This window comes from Diuraphis noxia, unplaced genomic scaffold (assembly GCF_037042655.1).
Source record: "Diuraphis noxia isolate RWA-SAM2 unplaced genomic scaffold, SU_Dnox_SAM2 contig0012, whole genome shotgun sequence".
NCBI lineage: Eukaryota > Metazoa > Arthropoda > Insecta > Hemiptera > Aphididae > Diuraphis > Diuraphis noxia.
Genome location: NW_028301722.1, coordinates 1,843,669 through 1,865,294, shown reverse-complemented (window position 1 = coordinate 1,865,294; position 21,626 = coordinate 1,843,669). Strand labels below are relative to the sequence as shown.

Sequence of the window (21,626 nt, the reverse complement as noted above, 5' to 3'; positions counted from 1 at the left end):
TTGAATTTGCTCGTATTTCGCTATATTATCGATTTCTCGAAAACCTATGGGTATTCCAAACATGGCCATAAGAAACACGAGGGAGGTAGGTTTTTGAAAAAACTAAAAAAGTAGCTTTTTTAGGTAAACATAAACCCAGAATAGCGACAGTGTGTGGTTAGCGAAATAATAAAAAAATATAGACGGTAAATATTTTTGTTCAAGGGGAAGATATACGGACGATTTCGTTTAAACACCGTATGACTAAATGTTTGAATTGAATTTGCTCGTATTTCGCTATATTATCGATTTCTCGAAAACCTATAGGTGTGTCGTACATGGCCATAAGAAACACGAGGGAGGTAGGTTTTTGAAAAAACTAAAAAAGTGGCTTTTTTAGGTAAACTTAAACCCAGAATAGCGACAGTGTGTGGTTAGCGAAATAATAAAAAAATATAGACGGTAAATATTTTTGTTCAAGGGGCACATATACATACGATTTCGTTTAAACACCGTATGACTAAATGTTTGAATTGAATTTGCTCGTATTTCGCTATATTATCGATTTCTCGAAAACCTATGGGTATTCCAAACATGGCCATAAGAAACACGAGGGAGGTAGGTTTTTGAAAAAACAAAAAAAGTGGCTTTTTTAGGTAAACTTAAACCCAGAATAGCGACAGTGTGTGGTTAGCGAAATAATAAAAAAAAACAGACGGTAAATATTTTTGTTCAAGGGGCACATATACGGACGATTTCGTTTAAACACCGTATGACTAAATGTTTGAATTGAATTTGCTCGTATTTCGCTATATTATCGATTTCTCGAAAACCTATGGGTATTCCAAACATGGCCATAAGAAACACGAGGGCACTATATCATTCTGTTTTGAAGTATCAATAACTATAATGGGTGCGTTCGATAGAAAAGTAGATGGACTCAATATAGGGTTCCGTATACTTTTTTCGTAATACGATTCTTGAAACGATGTATACATATCATATAATAATGTAAAATTATTTTTTGAAAAATCTAAATTCAAATTATCATACGGATATGCAATCGAGTTTAGAAATACTTTAACGTTCGTTAGATTACAATGGTCGAATATACTACAATCTTTTGTTAGTGTATTTTTACGACCTTTTTGTAATCCAATTATAATAAATCGTGGTTTTTCTAATTTTGAAGCGGTTTTCAAGTTCCATACTACTTTTTTAGTAGTCCCGAGTTCAGGATATTCAAAAGTTTCAAAAGATCTAAAAGGAATAAACAAACTTTTTTTTTTTTCTACAAGTTTCAATAACTTTAACCTTTCTTCATCATCAACAGTAATATGCGGAACCTTCCAGACTATTTTATTTAATACAACTTTACCTGAAGCAGCAACTATATCACTTTTAAGACTTAACGCATTTAAATCAGTATGACTTCGAGTTAATATTAATTCCAATCTTGAATTTACTAATATTTTTTTATAATCTTCAAACAGTCCTAACCAATATTTCAATGGAATGCAAGCACTGAATTCACCTTTATCGTTTGTTAATTGTGTTCCATTTTTCAAATTCCAGCCAGAATTTTCGTAACAATTATAGTTATCTGGTGTACCAGATAAGTATCCTTTCAGCGAGCTTGTGATTCCAAGAACACGTGTGCTATCTACTTCTATTCCATTTATTTCTAATCGTATTTGTTCGAAGAGGTATGAATAACCATTATTACACAGTTTCACTTTATCAGGTTCAGATATTGTTCCTTCTAAAAAAATTAAGCTCTCGTGTAGATACGGATAAACATCTGTTTGCTGTACTGATATTCGTATTTCATCATTATTATTAAACGATGTTGTGTACGGTGTATATGAATGATATTCAATTTTCGTTATTTTAGAATCCGTCTCGTACCGTGAACTTATATCTAAAATATCACTTTCAGGCATTTTGTTTTAATTGATAACCTAGAGCTTGCAAAATTTTTTTATTTTTCAACGTCAATTTTTTTACTTTATTTGATGTTACCGGTACCACTTTAGTCTTATGACTAGTTGAACTGATCTGAAGTAGCGGATTTATATTGAATTTTAATCCCATATCAAGATCCGTAACGTTTAATATGTAACACGATTGTCAATGCCTCACCAAAATTGTTAATCAATTTATGATCTTGATCAACTAACTGAACGGTTATCGTATCAATATTTGTTTTATTCAATTTGTAATATATTAAATTTGACGGTGACTGTACTACTTTCGATCCTAGCGTTTCACTAGGGAAAAACTCATAAATCGAATGACTTTGAAGATGGTTGTTGAATGATCCTTGAGCTATATTACACATTACTTTTATAGAATTAATTGTGTTTAAATTCATAGGTTTTTCCGATCTATGAGTAGATAAGAGTCTTTCATACTCTGGCTTATATTCTCGTTTTTCAAAACCCAATACAGGTGCCATGCTATGTGCAATCTCAAAGTGTAGTATTCCATTACATTTTATATTTGATCTGAAATCGTTAGGATCAACCGAAATGTCACATGTTAACTGAGTTTTGAATTTTTCATTATAAATATTTATTTGTTCCTTAACGCGATGCTTAATATCTTTAATTTCATAACATCCCTCTTCCAGTTTAATATAACACCACATACGATCATTATTATTATTATGATCACCTACTTCTATAGCAAATTTATTATTATGTTTATTGATATTCGGGAATGAATTAAATGTCTGCAAACATAACAAAGCAATTTCTGAATCTTCGTAAAGGTTTATAGACGGAAAATAATTTGCAGATAATGTGGTTTTGTCCCCGGTTAAACTTAAAGTGACTGACTCGTACATTCTAATATCTGAGATATAAATTTAATAATGAAACTAGTGACGCTTAATATGCAGAGCAACTGTCAATGTCTCATTAAAGTTATCGATCGGATTATTGTTTTGATCAACTAACTGTACAGTTATTGAATTAATGACTGTTTTGTTTAATCTGTAATATATCAAATTTGGTGGCGACTGAACTACTTTCGATCCAGTTCTTCCACTAGGGAAAAACTCATATATTGAATGACTTTGAAGTTGATTGTTGAATGACCCATGTGCTATATTACACATAACTTTTATAGAGTTAATTGTGTTTAAATTAGCAGCTTTTCCCGAACGAAGATCTTCATGTAATGGTCCATAGGTTCTCTTTTCAAATCCAAAAACAGATGCTATACTGTTTGGAACATTTAACTTTAGTCTTCCATTGCATTTAATGTATGTTCTAAAATCGACGTGATCAATAGATACGTTGAATGTTAGCTGTGTTCCCCATTCATTATTGAAGTGATATAACTCTTTCTTAATTTTGTTGTTAATATCTTCAATTTCATAACATCCTTCTTCCAAAATACATATAAACGTTTTTTGTTTATGCGCATGATTTAATGACGGAATTACATCTATCTCCAGTCGGTTATTAGTTAAATTTATGTTTGGAAATAAATTTCGTGTTTTCAAATATAACAAAGCTATTTCCGAATCCTCGTAAACGTTAAGAGGTGGGAAATAATTCGTGGATAATAAAGTTGTGTTTCCAGTCAAACTTAATGTAACAGATTCATGCATAATAAAAATTCAAGACATAAATGTCCACAGTTGAATGAATTGAAATCTTGATAGTTAGAATAATTATATATTATTTTATACTCTTTAAAATAGTGTTGTAATTCAATTGGTGGAGGTAAATCACCAAAGCTATCAAAATATACTACTTTATCTTTATTTTTATGAAACGCTACCCAATGACTTCCATTACCTGAAGATATATCTAAGTTTAAAATACCACATTCATTTACATACGGTTTTTTAGGTAAGTTATCACGTGAAAACACTCCACGGAAATGATTGATTTTCAACTTTGTTATACATTTTATAATATCTTCTGACGAAAGCGGTCTGTTAGGTAGCGTATTTAACAGTTTTTTTTCCATACCTTGTTTTTGTTTAAATTTAAACCACTACCTTTTTTTCTTTTTGAATTTTGAATTGCATTATACACACTAGCACCTCCAGACATTAAGCTACCAAGTGCTGACAATCCCGCAAATATAGGTATTAAGGGAATTACACCTCCTGTTTGTCTCGGTGGTAAAATCAGTCTTTTGCTACCATTTTTTTTCTTAGACATTCTTTTTTTCTTTACTGCTATCATAAGATTTTTTATTTTTGTAGCACGTTTCTTTTTATAACCCATTCCTATTTTTCTTTTAGCTTTCATCGCGTTTGTTACTGCATACGCAACAATTTTCTCCTTTTTAGGAGTATCTATAGCTTTAAATCTTTCCCAAGCACGATTTTCTAACACTTCATCAGCTTTATGTCTATCGTTTAAATTTTTACTAGATGCATACGCAATATCGTGATCACGACAAGCAGTATCCAATGGATTTATTCCTATGTCACCACGATTTAATCTTTTTTTTAATTTTGTACCTGGCCCACAAAACTGATAACCTGGAACATGAGATTCAAACGGAAGACTATTTATAAGAGAGTTTACAATACCTTTACCAGTCTTTTTCGATTTACACTTTCGAGTTGAACGCATCATCAATAACTGAATATAAAATAAAAATCTTTGAGTATTTATAAGAAAATGGATTTAATTGAACAGAAAGATAAATTAGAAATAATAAACGTAGATGTACAAATATCGAAAAAACCATCAAGACATGGTTCGTTATTACCTGATACTATACGTGCTATATTAGTTGGTCCTAGTGGATCGGGTAAAACAAATATAATGTACAATCTAATCACACATGAAAACGGGTTAAGATTTGAAAATATTTATTTATACTCTAAAACCTCTAATCAAGAAAAATATGTTTTGTTAAAAAAAATAATGGATGATATACAAGGTGCTAATTTGTTCATATTTACAAACGCAGATAAAGTTATAAAACCTAACTTAACTAAGAAAAATTCTATTATAATTTTTGATGATGTAATATGTGACTCACAGTCTGTTATTAGAGAATACTTTAGCATCTGTAGACATTCAGGTGCTAGCTCCGTATTTTATTTAGCACAAACATATTCTAAAATACCAAAACAGTTGGTAAGAGATAACTCAAACTTTTTAATAATTCTGAAACAAGATGACATGAATTTACGTCATATATTCAATGATCATTCGTCGACAGATATGGATTTCTCAGAATTTCGGAAAATTTCTCATTTATGTTGGAATCAAAGTGATTATGGGTTTATGGTTATTGATAAAACTCGAGAAATGAATGAAGGAAGATATAGATGTGGTTTTCATACGTTTATTAAAATAAAATAATTATATATATATAATATATATATAATGTAACATTGTTATTATCTACATAGTCTTGCCAGTGGTCATACGATACAGTAATATTGAGTTTATTATTTACTATGAACAAAGAAAAAGTTTTGCTGAAAAATTTAATAATATCAAAAAAAAATATTAAACGAAAAATAATGGAAATGAAACGTGGTATTATAGATTCAGATAACTATTTCCGTGAAGCATTTAAACCAATAACTGAACCACTCAGTACAAAAATAGAAAAAAATACATCGTGTAACTTACAACTAGCTGATTATAAAAATGCAGAAACCTCATACACTAGTGGAGAAAATGAAGATGATGAATTAAATTCGACATTTGTAAATTTTTTTGAACGTCCTAAATCACAACGTTATGATAAATCTTATGGTTTACATTATGATAGAACTAGTGATTCTTACAAAATAGGAGATTACTCTGTAACTTTTAGCCATGGTAACTTACAGCTGCTTAATAAATACTATCCATGGACATTAGGACTACAGTCTTTATTATGTGAGAAAGAACCAAAAAATACAACTATACAAGATATGGAATCTTATTACGATATTTTGAAAACTTCTCGAGTTCATTTAAAAGCGGATGGGAAACCAAAAACCTCAAAGTTTCATAAATGGGCGACCGTTGTAAAACCTCTCTACGAAAGAATGAAAAATGAAGAAAAACAGTTAAACGAAGAAATAGTTAAAATTAATAACTCTAGAGCTCCTCGGATAAGCTTTAAACAATTAAACGAACATTTATCTAGTTCGAGTGCTAAACGTAGTAACGTTCATAATAATACAACCATAACAAATGAACCATTTGATTTTAACCCTACAGCAAACAGTTCTATGTCTGTAGATCCTCCAGTTGAAAATATGTTTAATTTTACTGCATCACCACATGCTAAGAAAGGTTCTGGTTTATATAAAGATGTAATACCTCAAACACAGTTAGTTTATTATGATGATCCAAATGAATTAGTAACTAGATTAAATCTTTTAACATCATCACAAAGAGTTGGTAATACTGGCGTTAGTAATGAAATCATATCTATTTTAGAAGAATTACGTGAGAGGAATATTATAGTATAATGACAACCTTAGAGAATATAGCTAATGAGCTACATCGACCAGCGAGAAAAATATTTCCTAGACGTAGCGTAGTTACACGGTTTAAAGATGATCTCTGGCAAGCTGATTTAATAGACATGCAGTCACATTCTAGACAAAATAAAGGTTTTAAATTCATTTTAATCATAATTGATACATTTACCAAGTATGTATGGGTAGAAGCATTGAAAAATAAAACAGCGGAGGAATGTACAAAAGCTATGTTTAATATATTGAAAAAAGCTAATCCAAAATTGTTACAGACAGATAATGGTACAGAATTTTATAATAATCAATTTCAAGATTTAATGAAAAAATATAAAATTAAACATTATAGTTCATTCAGTGTCATTAAGTGTTCAATTTGTGAACGTGTAATACAAACTCTTAAAAATAAAATATATAAACATTTTACTGCAACAGGTACATGGAATTGGTATAATACAATATCAAAAATTATACAAAACTATAATAATACAAAACATAGAACAATTAAATGTACACCAAGTGAAGCTCGAATGGATGCAAACAAAATTAAACTTAACACACATACAAATATCAAAACATTATACAAACCAAAATTTAAAATTAATGACAAAGTAAGAATATCTAAATATAAACATATATTTGATAAGGGATACACACCAAATTGGACGACAGAAATATTTACAATTTCAAAAATTTTACATACAAATCCAGTAACGTATCAATTAAAAGATGAATCGAACAATATAATCTTAGGTGGTTTTTATGAACAAGAAATTAAATTAACTGATTTTCCAAACACCTTTCTTGTTGAACGTGTTATAAAAAAAGTTGGGAATAAAATGTTTGTCAAGTGGTTAGGTTTTGATACAAGTTATAATTCATGGATAACGTTGTCAGATATATTAAAATAAAATTTTATATTATATTATTTTTATCATATTATTATATTTTACCTTTTTACTGTTTTTCTTTGATAACAATAAAAATTTGTTTATTTACATGAAACATTTAACAATTAAAACATTATATAATACTGATAGATAGCGCTTTTTGTTTATTTCGATTGCGGATATATAAAGTTTTTTAATTTATAGTGGCCATAAGCCAATGTATTAATCCCATCATCCATTATATAACGTTTATCATCGTTAGCACTAAGAACAAGCTTAGTCATAGTTTTCGAATGGACAATATGTTTATTGGATTGAATAAAATTCATTTTTCTATGAGTTTGTTTATCCTCAACAGTTATATGGTTTATAAATGCATTTAATATATCCATGTAATTTTCAAATTTCATGTGATTTTTAATTATATACTTTTTTACACCTTTTGCTTTTTTTTCCTCAACACTATGTACAGTTTTATACGCATATAATTTCGGTCTTAATGAGACAAATTCTTTTAGAATTATTCCTTTCATTTCATCCTTAAAATATCCTGGTTGATTTTTATGTGTCTCACTGAAACAATAATGGTCTTTAGGATAATTAGATGTATCAAAATATGGTAGTAAACTATTTTTTAAATCATCGAAAAAATTTGTTGTTTGGATAGCGTATACCAACGAATCAGTATCTGAATACAAAGAACTAATTTTAGCACCATATTTTTTTTTCATTACATTATAATGAAAGTCATACATAAATGTTTTTGAAACATCTAAAATTGCGAATCCTACATAAATTGCCTTGTCAAATTTAATGATTTCCTTACGCTGATGAATAGCCATAAGATTCTCAGTGTATATAGTTCTGTCTTTAAAATTAGTTTTAACCATTAATTTCCTAGCTTTTTTTGCTGATGAAACAAGTTTTATAGAAGTTCTTGCGCGAACATTTTCCATACATTTACCGAAAACGCTATTGATTAACAACTTCCAAAAATTTTTTTCAAACTCGTTTTTAGCTTCAACTCTCATAGTTGTACACAATTCAATGTATGATGCCATCCATTTGCTTTGTGAAAAGCTAATAGCTCGATGAATTTTCGTCACTTTAATACCGTTTAAAATCGCCTGTTTTAAGTTTTTATAATGTACTATATAGTTTTTTTTTGATGATAATGTAGTAAGCAATTTCTTAGCTTTAGAATTAGGAGGACACTCATTAATGGGTAAAAATGGGAAATCATTATGACTTTTATGTAAATACTTAGGGTACTCGATATCAACTTCTAATATATACCCAACTTCTGAATCATCGGCAATTTTAGTGACATCGATATTGAGATCATTAACCCACTCAAAATCTTTGAAAGGCAATTCTGTTAACATAGATTTACCATACAAATTTACACAGTCAAGATATGTAATCCATGTGATTGGTTCATTCGAATTATAGTCCAGTCCTTCAATATTTGGTATATTTGCTTTAACATATCTTTTAGTTGATTGACAAATGCCCCCCCGGATTGAGTTTTCAAAAAAGAGGAGCATGTTGTAATCCTTTAACCTTTCCAATTTTACCTTAGTGTACTTAAGCATACAATCAAAAGCAAATCCAGGAGCAGTCATGTAATGAGCAGGATCTAATCTGAGAGTAGATAAACATAAGTCTCTAAAATTTTCAAACACGTCAGCCAGTATGGTAACGTCAGTCTTTAAATAAAGATCGCTATACTCACCTAAAGTCTTTATATCGAATGTTCGCCATATATTTTTAGCATGCATATAATCTTTATCGCTTATTTTTTCGTCTGTCAAAGAGTTATAAAATTCAGACTTTGATGGTAAGAAAGTATCATCTAATTTACTCCAACTATCGACATATTCATAAGGGAAGATTCCTTTTTGAGTGACTAGATCTAATGCTTTCATGGAAAAATTTTTAAGAGTTTCTCTAAACCTCAACTTATCTTCAGATAAATTTAATGCAAGTTTACTTAATGATTCGCTCATGAAACGGAATGTATCGACAAATTTAATACTAAATCTATGTGCGATTTCTTTACTAAAGGATATATATTTTTCTGACGAATTAGGAATAACGTGAATATCTTTATCATTACAACCAAGTTCCCGAATTATGAAATGACTATCGTACGATAAATTATGGAAGAAAATTGGTACGAATGAGGGGTTAATTATTTCAAAATTACATTGAAGACAAAGACATTGTCTATATTTACCAGTAAAATGACAGTGATCTCGAACTTTAATTAAATTATTATTTTTAAAATGTCTCGAACATTTTCCACAAAACTTAGTATTTTTAAAATTACTTTCTTCTTCTTTAGTTAATTTATTCATCGGTTTATTTGTTTGATAAATTTTATTAATATTATTTCCAATAACAATCATATTTTCCATAAATTTTTTTGCAGCATTTTCACCTCTATAAATTACCACCTTTCTCGGAATTTTGAACTGTTTTTACCATTTTTTTTTTACAACAGATTTAGTATATAATATGTTTACTGATGAAAAAAAACCTCAGTTCAAAGTATATGTTCCATCAGTTACATTATACTAGATTTTTTCATATTGATAGTCTGAAACATTACTATAAATATTATTCATCATGGTTCTACCTATAATCGTATCAAAATCAACCTTCGACATTCGTCCGTATAGTAAGAAGAGCGTTACAGTCGGTTTATTAATTAATAAACAAATTTCGATTATTGTGTTATTAGAATGTAAATTATCAAAGAAGATAATTACTTTAAACTTAGAACAATGGTTTACACTCATGTCTGAATCTAATTACATTTCAATTACTAATAATTTACACACCAGATGTAGACGAACAAAAATATCTGATAACTTTACATATTCAACTAATGTTAAGCAGAGTTCAATTACTTTACATATCAATGATGATTATATCACTTTATCACATATAGATTTATGTAGACTTAAACAGCTTCAACATTGTGTAGATCTCTACATTGCAGAAAAACAGAAACGTCTACCAAGTTACCAAGCTACATTTAACACAGCTTACGATCTAATAAAAAACGACGTCCGTGGTCTACCTATCAGTTGTCAGAGAAATGAATTCACAAACCAGTATATACAAAACTATGATTTTAGTTATTACACTCATCTGCAAAACGATGACACATCATTCCTATATGAAATATTACAATACCATTTTAATACAATGTCAGACTTAATACTTCAGGATTTAATAGTATAAAATAAACAAATATTTATATAATATATTGTATTGTTTATTCAATAAAAAACTCATTTTTTAAAAAAACATATAATAATTAGCCTATTATTTTACTTTTGATTGTACGACGTCCTGGGTCTTGTAGCATCGTGTCAAATATTGACTGCATGGTCTGATTCAAGCTTACATTCAATGTCTGGTCTTTTGACTTTTCGCTTGTATACAACTTAACACCAGCTTCACTAAACTTCCACCTATAATTATTATTTTTTAAATCATGAAATGAAGTGATAATAAAAATACCTATTGAAAAAGATTAACAATAGTTTAAAAAAGGTAAATTAATTATAAATTATTTACCTATCCTTAACCGGAACATTTTCAATATTTGAACATTTATAATGTGTTATCACCCAGTAATCTGTTGGCTTCTCCTCAAATGTAGTTTTTATCGTAATTAAACCGTCACCTTGTCGAAAAGTTAGCGAATTGAAAACTTCCTCATCATATTCTTCTGATCTTAAACGATCACCAACATTGTCTCTGTATGATGCATTCTATAAATGAAAAATATAATTTATATATATATATATATATTTTATTTATAATAAAAAATAATTTAACTAACCATTTTCATCTGCTTCTTATTTGTAGATTTTTTTTCATTCGTCTTCTCAACACCACGTTTTAAAGTGGTTTTTGTTTTAGATGTTGATGCTAACGGTTTAACTTTAGAGTCAACGGATTCACTGAAATGTTCATTCTATGGATCATAAAAATAATATTTTTTTTTTTATTTAAAAATGTACAAGTGGTTTTATAACTGATATCTAAAAGAAACATATTTTATTTTTTTATGTTTCTTAATAATTATAACCATAACGTTGAGTAGTGTTACGACTGACCTCCAATTTGTTATTTGGTTTTTAAAAAAACTTTACTTACCTCTGATTCTGAAGAAATAATTGATGTTCTATAAGACATTTTTGAGCTGCGTTGTAGACTGTGTTGAGGACTGATGAACGTTAATGGTTTTACATTGGCTTTTATACACAGATATTAGCCACTACCACAATAATTTATATATGTAAAATGCTAATGTTAATAGCAATGACTTGAAAAACCTTTCTACAAACTTGTTTTACATGAACACAAGTGGCATTATATGAATTATTAAAGAAACAGGATCTAAAATAATCACCCGCCTTGAAAATCAGATTTGATATAACAACGTTAATGACCTCAAAAGACTTTTCAACAAATATGTAATATAAGCAATAATAGTATAATATATGTATATAATATTAACATTTATTAGAATCAAAAAAATAATTAGTATGAACCGGATTTCAGATATAAAAACGTTAAAGGTTAATAGCAATGACCTGAAAAAACATTTCCAAAAAAAAAATGATTATATATGAACAAGACATTATATGAACTGGTTAAAATATCAAATATAATTTAAAATAAATTAGAATGTATATATTCAAATAGACTTCTCATATAATAATGTAATAAGAATTTGCATGAAAGACTACAAACATGTTCTTACATGGACAAAAGAGAATGGTATTAAGTAATATAATGTACAATCATCTCAGGATTATGAGAGGTACCTAATACTCAATGTTCAAAGAGAGGGTTAAACTCTAGTATAAAACACCGAATTTTTAAACATAAAGTCATCAGTTCACCAGCAGCTCTAACAGACCAAGAAGCTACAGAACAGCAACCATCCTCGACTCTCCAGCAAAACAGTTACATCAGAACAGACCATCAAAAACGTAAAACATCTTCAACAACAATAGCAACCGTCAGCCAGACTCAGAAAACAGTCAACAGTCAGACTTAGAATACTTCAACACTAACTATGTAAGTACCTATTTTATTATTTTATTAAAACTTTTAATCTTTACTCCTATTTTTAAAAAAAACTAGAAACAGAATAACAATGATTTAAACACATCATCATTATAATAATATAGTTTTATGATAATATTATCTATGTTTATATATTATATGATAAAATGTTAACATCATATTTATAAGATAGTAATTACATTTTATTACACATCAGCAATCTACTATTAACGAACATAACCTTAAAAATATATACCGTCTCTATCACCATAGAACAGTTAGCACTATCACCGCTTAATATTATCACCGAACGCAATATTTATTATTTTATAATATTTGATATCAATAATATAAAAAAATGTTATATTATCATAGTATAATATTCAATATTTACATAAAAATATTACAATTTGAGCTAAGTTTTTATAATTGAAATAAGTAGTATAATATTCTTATTCTAATAAGAATTCAATAAGACTGTCTGCTATTAGATATAAAAAATATGTCTATCTATAATGAATTGTATGTATTCATTTAACATTGAACACAGTTATAGTAATATATGATATGTGTTCCTATATTTTAATCTTCATGATTATGTTTTTATAAAGTTCATTTAATTTAGATAAAAATTAAATTATTTACAATACAGTTGGTTAATATATTTTATTACATTTTTTTTCTATATTAAATTGTAGGTATTCATTTAAAATTATTCAAAGGAAAAAAATAAATTTAATATACAACAAATACACAGGTATAAGTAATAGATGATGTGTGTACCTATATTTTTAAACTTCATGAATATCATAGTATAATATTCAATATTTACATAAAAATATCTCAATTTGAGCTAAGTTTTTATAATTGAAATAGGTAGTATAATATTCTAATTCTAATAAGTATTCAATAAGACTGTCTGCTATTAGATATAAAAAATATAGTTATCTATAACAAATTGTATGTATTCATTTAACATTAGACAGGAGAAAAAATAAATTTAGTATACAACAAATACACAGTTATAAGTAATATATATTAATATGTGTACCTACATTTTAATCTTCATGATTATATCTTTTTATAAAGTTCATTTAATTTAGATAAAAATTAAATTACATACAATACAGTTGATTAATAATATATTAGATTATTACAGTTTTTCTATATTAAATTGTAGGTATTCATTTAAATTATTCAAGGGAAAAAATAAATTTAGTATATAACAAGTATACAGTTATAAGTAATATATATTTGTGTACCTACATTTTTAAACTTCATGATAATATTTTTATAAAGTCCATTTAATTTAGATAAAAATTAAATTGTGTACAATACAGTTGGTTAATATATTTTATTACATTTTTTCCATCTATCTTTATTAAATTTTATGTATTCATTTAACATTATTCAAGGGAAAAATAAATAAATTTATTATACAGCAAATACACAGGTTTAAGTAATATATGATGTGTGTACCTATATTTTTTAAACTTTATAGTATAATATTCAATATTTACATAAAAATATCTCAATTTGAGTTAACTTTTAATAATTTAAATAGGTAGTATAATATTCTAATTCTAATAAGTATTCAATAAGACTGGCTGCTATTAGATATAAAAAAATATATCTATCTATGACAAATTGTATGTATTCATTTAACATTAGACAGGAGAAAAATAAATTTAGTACACAACAAATACGCAGTTATATATAATATGTGTACCTACATTTTTAAACTTAATTTTTTATTTTTATAAAGTTAATTTAATTCAGATAAAAATTATATTATATACAATACAGTTGTTTAACATATTTTATAATTAGATTTTTCCGTCTATGTTTCTATGATTTAACATACTGTGTATTAACATTAATGAATTTGAAATAATATTACAGACAATGGATTCAAAAAACAAAGATGAACTTATGAATAAATATCAATATAATTTACAAACCATGGAATCATTAAGATTAGGGAATATTGAAGATAATAAAAATAATATATTAGAAACGAAAGAAATTAATAAAAAAATTAAAGAAATAAAACATAACATTTATTTAATCAGGATATGTTCATCATCAAATGAATTTGAAATCAATAAATTAAGAGATAAATTGTTTTCTTTAAAAGAAAAAAAAAGAGAAATATTTAATAAATATGGTAATAAATATATTGATTATGTTAGAAAAATGGAAATCTGTTATGGAGAAAGATATAGTATGGATATGATGATACGTTGTCAAACATTTCATGACATTTACTTTTCTAAGAAATTATGATTTTAATTTAATGTTTATAGCTATGTTTTTTTGCTTGTAAAAATAAAAACTATTAGAAACGAAAGAAATTAATAAAAAAAATTAAAGAAATAAAACATAACATTTATTTAATCAGGATATGTTCATCATCAAATGAATTTGAAATCAATAAATTAAGAGATAAATTGTTTTCTTTAAAAGAAAAAAGAGAAATATTTAATAAATATGATAATAAATATATTGATTATGTTAGAAAAATGGAAATCTGTTATGGAGAAAGATATAGTATGGATATGATGATACGTTGTCAAACATTTCATGACATTTACTTTTCTAAGAAATTATGATTTTAATTTAATGTTTATAGCTATGTTTTTTTGCTTGTAAAAATAAAAACAATTATTATTTAATGATGATGTGTGTTACTATTTTAATATTTTATTACTAGCAGATAGTTTGCAAATATCTATATAATTTGCAGAAACATGACATCATACATCAAAACAGAAATTAATGAAGTGTTGAAACAACAGGTGGAAAATCAGAAATATGGTGAAAGAGAAGAAAAAAAATTTAAAAAAATGATTAACGATATTAATATTAAAATCAAAAAAACAAACCTGAAGTCGACTAGGGAAAATTTATTAAAAAAAAAAAAAGAAATTAAAGGTGATTACGATGAATCTAATCATATAGGTTATCGATGCCAACAAAGTTGTATATTGCATTTATCATACCTATATGATTTATTAAATAATAATTAAGTTTTTAATTTCTTTTTTTTTAAACTAGTTGCTTAGGTTTGCTGAATATTGTATGATTTATACTATAAAAAATAATAAAGTGATTACAATATTATTATTGTTTATTATATTTTTTTTTTCATTTAATTTATTTTCAGCTTAATTATGAAAAGAAAAATGGTGACAAAACGTCAGCGAATGACATATGCTGATGAAGGAATATTTGAAATTGAAAGATTTAAAAAATGTTCAAAAACTTTTATAGTTAAGAATAATTTAAAATTTTTAGACTACACACTTTTTTTTAACTATACTTTAGACAAAATAATTCCAAAGTTAAAGGAATCATGTCTACAAACATCTATAAAATTTAATTTATATGTAGATAGTGTATATGAACGAATTATCACACAAGAAGTACAGGATATAGCATTTAAAACCTCTAATACACTTGCATGTAATTCCTCTGATTTTAATAAATTACTGAATGGGATGTTCAATAAATTATTAAGTGAAGAAGATGATTTTTTAGCAAAAGCTTCTGGCTGGTCACTTAAAACAATAGATGCATTACAATTGAGAATTAATATAGTAAATCCTCTCAGAGGAGGAACGTATCTAGATCTTCCTGAATATATCAAAGATAAAAGAGCAGTCATAAATGTAAAAAATAATGATGTTAAATGTTTTAAATATTCAATACTATCAAAGTTTGACAATCGTTCAAATAAAACTTATTTTAATAAGAAATATTTTGAAATGTTAGAAAAAAAAAGTGGCTTAGATTTTAAATGTATAGATTTTCCTACACCAATCAGTCAGATAAAAAAATTTGAACGTATAAATAATGTATCAATTAATATTTATAGTTTAAATGATAAAAAACATATTTTCCCTCTATATATTTGTAATACTGAAAGAAAAAAACATTTTGATCTACTTTTGTTTAATAATAATAACACATCACACTATTGTTATATAAAAAATTTTTCAAGATTTATTAGAAGTCAGAAAACTAAAAACTGTTCCAGATTAATTATCTGTAAAAGATGTTTTACTACTTTTAGTGAAAAGCCATGTAAAAGCAAACTTTGGGGTAAGAAAGGGTTGAGTGAACACCAGCATAATTGTAGAAAGAACCAATTAGGGAGACCAATAATGTTTGAAAAGGGGGATGATGATTTTATTTATTTTAAAAACTATAAAAATACACAGAGAATACCAATTGTTATTTATGCAGATTTTGAATGTATTTTAACTCCTAAAAATAAGTCTAGTGAATTTAATAGTTACGAAAAATCTAAAACTTATGCTACACATTTACATGAAATTATGAGCTATGGGTTTTATGTCAAAGTTAACTATGATGTTATATCAAAAGAACTAGTAAAACAGTTCAAAATTCCGAGAAAGGTGGTAATTTATAGAGGTGAAAATGCTGCAAAAAAATTTATGGAAAATATGATTGTTATTGGAAATAATATTAATAAAATTTATCAAACAAATAAACCGATGAATAAATTAACTAAAGAAGAAGAAAGTAATTTTAAAAATACTAAGTTTTGTGGAAAATGTTCGAGACATTTTAAAAATAATAATTTAATTAAAGTTCGAGATCACTGTCATTTTACTGGTAAATATAGACAATGTCTTTGTCTTCAATGTAATTTTGAAATAATTAACCCCTCATTCGTACCAATTTTCTTCCATAATTTATCGTACGATAGTCATTTCATAATTCGGGAACTTGGTTGTAATGATAAAGATATTCACGTTATTCCTAATTCGTCAGAAAAATATATATCCTTTAGTAAAGAAATCGCACATAGATTTAGTATTAAATTTGTCGATACATTCCGTTTCATGAGCGAATCATTAAGTAAACTTGCATTAAATTTATCTGAAGATAAGTTGAGGTTTAGAGAAACTCTTAAAAATTTTTCCATGAAAGCATTAGATCTAGTCACTCAAAAAGGAATCTTCCCTTATGAATATGTCGATAGTTGGAGTAAATTAGATGATACTTTCTTACCATCAAAGTCTGAATTTTATAACTCTTTGACAGACGAAAAAATAAGCGATAAAGATTATATGCATGCTAAAAATATATGGCGAACATTCGATATAAAGACTTTAGGTGAGTATAGCGATCTTTATTTAAAGACTGACGTTACCATACTGGCTGACGTGTTTGAAAATTTTAGAGACTTATGTTTATCTACTCTCAGATTAGATCCTGCTCATTACATGACTGCTCCTGGATTTGCTTTTGATTGTATGCTTAAGTACACTAAGGTAAAATTGGAAAGGTTAAAGGATTACAACATGCTCCTCTTTTTTGAAAACTCAATCCGGGGGGGCATTTGTCAATCAACTAAAAGATATGTTAAAGCAAATATACCAAATATTGAAGGACTGGACTATAATTCGAATGAACCAATCACATGGATTACATATCTTGACTGTGTAAATTTGTATGGTAAATCTATGTTAACAGAATTGCCTTTCAAAGATTTTGAGTGGGTTAATGATCTCAATATCGATGTCACTAAAATTGCCGATGATTCAGAAGTTGGGTATATATTAGAAGTTGATATCGAGTACCCTAAGTATTTACATAAAAGTCATAATGATTTCCCATTTTTACCCATTAATGAGTGTCCTCCTAATTCTAAAGCTAAGAAATTGCTTACTACATTATCATCAAAAAAAAACTATATAGTACATTATAAAAACTTAAAACAGGCGATTTTAAACGGTATTAAAGTGACGAAAATTCATCGAGCTATTAGCTTTTCACAAAGCAAATGGATGGCATCATACATTGAATTGTGTACAACTATGAGAGTTGAAGCTAAAAACGAGTTTGAAAAAAATTTTTGGAAGTTGTTAATCAATAGCTCAAATTGAGATATTTTTATGTAAATATTGAATATTATACTATGATATTCATGAAGTTTAAAAATATAGGTACACACATCATCTATTACTTATACCTGTGTATTTGTTGTATATTAAATTTATTTTTTTCCTTTGAATAATTTTAAATGAATACCTACAATTTAATATAGAAAAAAAATGTAATAAAATATATTAACCAACTGTATTGTAAATAATTTAATTTTTATCTAAATTAAATGAACTTTATAAAAACATAATCATGAATATTAAAATATAGGAACACATATCATATATTACTATAACTGTGTTCAATGTTAAATGAATACATACAATTCATTATAGATAGACATATTTTTTATATCTAATAGCAGACAGTCTTATTGAATTCTTATTAGAATAAGAATATTATACTACTTATTTCAATTATAAAAACTTAGCTCAAATTGTAATATTTTTATGTAAATATTGAATATTATACTATGATAATATAACATTTTTTTATATTATTGATATCAAATATTATAAAATAATAAATATTGCGTTCGGTGATAATATTAAGCGGTGATAGTGCTAACTGTTCTATGGTGATAGAGACGGTATATATTTTTAAGGTTATGTTCGTTAATAGTAGATTGCTGATGTGTAATAAAATGTAATTACTATCTTATAAATATGATGTTAACATTTTATCATATAATATATAAACATAGATAATATTATCATAAAACTATATTATTATAATGATGATGTGTTTAAATCATTGTTATTCTGTTTCTAGTTTTTTTTAAAAATAGGAGTAAAGATTAAAAGTTTTAATAAAATAATAAAATAGGTACTTACATAGTTAGTGTTGAAGTATTCTAAGTCTGACTGTTGACTGTTTTCTGAGTCTGGCTGACGGTTGCTATTGTTGTTGAAGATGTTTTACGTTTTTGATGGTCTGTTCTGATGTAACTGTTTTGCTGGAGAGTCGAGGATGGTTGCTGTTCTGTAGCTTCTTGGTCTGTTAGAGCTGCTGGTGAACTGATGACTTTATGTTTAAAAATTCGGTGTTTTATACTAGAGTTTAACCCTCTCTTTGAACATTGAGTATTAGGTACCTCTCATAATCCTGAGATGATTGTACATTATATTACTTAATACCATTCTCTTTTGTCCATGTAAGAACATGTTTGTAGTCTTTCATGCAAATTCTTATTACATTATTATATGAGAAGTCTATTTGAATATATACATTCTAATTTATTTTAAATTATATTTGATATTTTAACCAGTTCATATAATGTCTTGTTCATATATAATCATTTTTTTTTTGGAAATGTTTTTTCAGGTCATTGCTATTAACCTTTAACGTTTTTATATCTGAAATCCGGTTCATACTAATTATTTTTTTGATTCTAATAAATGTTAATATTATATACATATATTATACTATTATTGCTTATATTACATATTTGTTGAAAAGTCTTTTGAGGTCATTAACGTTGTTATATCAAATCTGATTTTCAAGGCGGGTGATTATTTTAGATCCTGTTTCTTTAATAATTCATATAATGCCACTTGTGTTCATGTAAAACAAGTTTGTAGAAAGGTTTTTCAAGTCATTGCTATTAACATTAGCATTTTACATATATAAATTATTGTGGTAGTGGCTAATATCTGTGTATAAAAGCCAATGTAAAACCATTAACGTTCATCAGTCCTCAACACAGTCTACAACGCAGCTCAAAAATGTCTTATAGAACATCAATTATTTCTTCAGAATCAGAGGTAAGTAAAGTTTTTTTAAAAACCAAATAACAAATTGGAGGTCAGTCGTAACACTACTCAACGTTATGGTTATAATTATTAAGAAACATAAAAAAATAAAATATGTTTCTTTTAGATATCAGTTATAAAACCACTTGTACATTTTTAAATAAAAAAAAAAATATTATTTTTATGATCCATAGAATGAACATTTCAGTGAATCCGTTGACTCTAAAGTTAAACCGTTAGCATCAACATCTAAAACAAAAACCACTTTAAAACGTGGTGTTGAGAAGACGAATGAAAAAAAATCTACAAATAAGAAGCAGATGAAAATGGTTAGTTAAATTATTTTTTATTATAAATAAAATATATATATATATATATAAATTATATTTTTCATTTATAGAATGCATCATACAGAGACAATGTTGGTGATCGTTTAAGATCAGAAGAATATGATGAGGAAGTTTTCAATTCGCTAACTTTTCGACAAGGTGACGGTTTAATTACGATAAAAACTACATTTGAGGAGAAGCCAACAGATTACTGGGTGATAACACATTATAAATGTTCAAATATTGAAAATGTTCCGGTTAAGGATAGGTAAATAATTTATAATTAATTTACCTTTTTTAAACTATTGTTAATCTTTTTCAATAGGTATTTTTATTATCACTTCATTTCATGATTTAAAAAATAATAATTATAGGTGGAAGTTTAGTGAAGCTGGTGTTAAGTTGTATACAAGCGAAAAGTCAAAAGACCAGACATTGAATGTAAGCTTGAATCAGACCATGCAGTCAATATTTGACACGATGCTACAAGACCCAGGACGTCGTACAATCAAAAGTAAAATAATAGGCTAATTATTATATGTTTTTTTAAAAAATGAGTTTTTTATTGAATAAACAATACAATATATTATATAAATATTTGTTTATTTTATACTATTAAATCCTGAAGTATTAAGTCTGACATTGTATTAAAATGGTATTGTAATATTTCATATAGGAATGATGTGTCATCGTTTTGCAGATGAGTGTAATAACTAAAATCATAGTTTTGTATATACTGGTTTGTGAATTCATTTCTCTGACAACTGATAGGTAGACCACGGACGTCGTTTTTTATTAGATCGTAAGCTGTGTTAAATGTAGCTTGGTAACTTGGTAGACGTTTCTGTTTTTCTGCAATGTAGAGATCTACACAATGTTGAAGCTGTTTAAGTCTACATAAATCTATATGTGATAAAGTGATATAATCATCATTGATATGTAAAGTAATTGAACTCTGCTTAACATTAGTTGAATATGTAAAGTTATCAGATATTTTTGTTCGTCTACATCTGGTGTGTAAATTATTAGTAATTGAAATGTAATTAGATTCAGACATGAGTGTAAACCATTGTTCTAAGTTTAAAGTAATTATCTTCTTTGATAATTTACATTCTAATAACACAATAATCGAAATTTGTTTATTAATTAATAAACCGACTGTAACGCTCTTCTTACTATACGGACGAATGTCGAAGGTTGATTTTGATAC

General features: G+C 26.7%; 7 protein-coding genes and 1 pseudogene across 7 annotated transcripts; 4 read left to right on the top strand and 4 right to left on the bottom strand.

Annotated features, from left to right (window-relative positions):
- Positions 1 to 2,074: 2,074 nt before the first annotated feature.
- LOC149054086 (uncharacterized) lies at positions 2,075 to 2,827 on the bottom strand. Its single transcript, XM_089230657.1, has one exon. It carries the CDS (start codon positions 2,825 to 2,827, stop codon positions 2,075 to 2,077), a length of 753 nt encoding a protein of 250 aa, XP_089086783.1.
- Positions 2,828 to 3,936: 1,109 nt separating this feature from the next.
- LOC149054085 (uncharacterized) lies at positions 3,937 to 4,876 on the bottom strand. Its single transcript, XM_089230658.1, has one exon. The coding sequence runs from the start codon at positions 4,581 to 4,583 to the stop codon at positions 3,945 to 3,947; it is 639 nt and encodes a 212-aa protein (XP_089086784.1). The 5' UTR covers positions 4,584 to 4,876; the 3' UTR covers positions 3,937 to 3,944.
- Positions 4,629 to 5,271, top strand: LOC149054084 (uncharacterized). The gene is made up of 3 exons (XM_089230659.1): positions 4,629 to 4,761; positions 4,918 to 5,093; positions 5,179 to 5,271. The coding sequence occupies exons 1-3, from the start codon at positions 4,629 to 4,631 to the stop codon at positions 5,269 to 5,271; spliced, it is 402 nt and encodes a 133-aa protein (XP_089086785.1).
- A 148-nt stretch (positions 5,272 to 5,419) lies between these two features.
- On the top strand, positions 5,420 to 6,499 carry LOC149054083 (uncharacterized). The gene has a single exon (XM_089230656.1). It carries the CDS (start codon positions 5,420 to 5,422, stop codon positions 6,428 to 6,430), a length of 1,011 nt encoding a protein of 336 aa, XP_089086782.1. The 3' UTR covers positions 6,431 to 6,499.
- A 215-nt stretch (positions 6,500 to 6,714) lies between these two features.
- LOC149054082 (uncharacterized) lies at positions 6,715 to 9,798 on the bottom strand. The gene has a single exon (XM_089230655.1). It carries the CDS (start codon positions 9,744 to 9,746, stop codon positions 7,491 to 7,493), a length of 2,256 nt encoding a protein of 751 aa, XP_089086781.1. The 5' UTR covers positions 9,747 to 9,798; the 3' UTR covers positions 6,715 to 7,490.
- A 792-nt stretch (positions 9,799 to 10,590) lies between these two features.
- LOC149054081 (uncharacterized) lies at positions 10,591 to 11,973 on the bottom strand. Its single transcript, XM_089230646.1, has 4 exons — positions 11,503 to 11,973; positions 11,186 to 11,320; positions 10,918 to 11,114; positions 10,591 to 10,811 (listed from the first exon to the last, which is right to left on the bottom strand). The coding sequence occupies exons 1-4, from the start codon at positions 11,539 to 11,541 to the stop codon at positions 10,655 to 10,657; spliced, it is 528 nt and encodes a 175-aa protein (XP_089086772.1). The 5' UTR covers positions 11,542 to 11,973; the 3' UTR covers positions 10,591 to 10,654.
- A 329-nt stretch (positions 11,974 to 12,302) lies between these two features.
- Positions 12,303 to 17,054, top strand: LOC149054080 (uncharacterized; annotated as a pseudogene).
- Positions 17,055 to 19,064: 2,010 nt separating this feature from the next.
- On the top strand, positions 19,065 to 21,011 carry LOC149054079 (uncharacterized). The gene is made up of 4 exons (XM_089230672.1): positions 19,065 to 20,099; positions 20,282 to 20,416; positions 20,488 to 20,684; positions 20,791 to 21,011. The coding sequence occupies exons 1-4, from the start codon at positions 20,061 to 20,063 to the stop codon at positions 20,945 to 20,947; spliced, it is 528 nt and encodes a 175-aa protein (XP_089086798.1). The 5' UTR covers positions 19,065 to 20,060; the 3' UTR covers positions 20,948 to 21,011.
- The last annotated feature ends 615 nt before the right edge of the window (positions 21,012 to 21,626 follow it).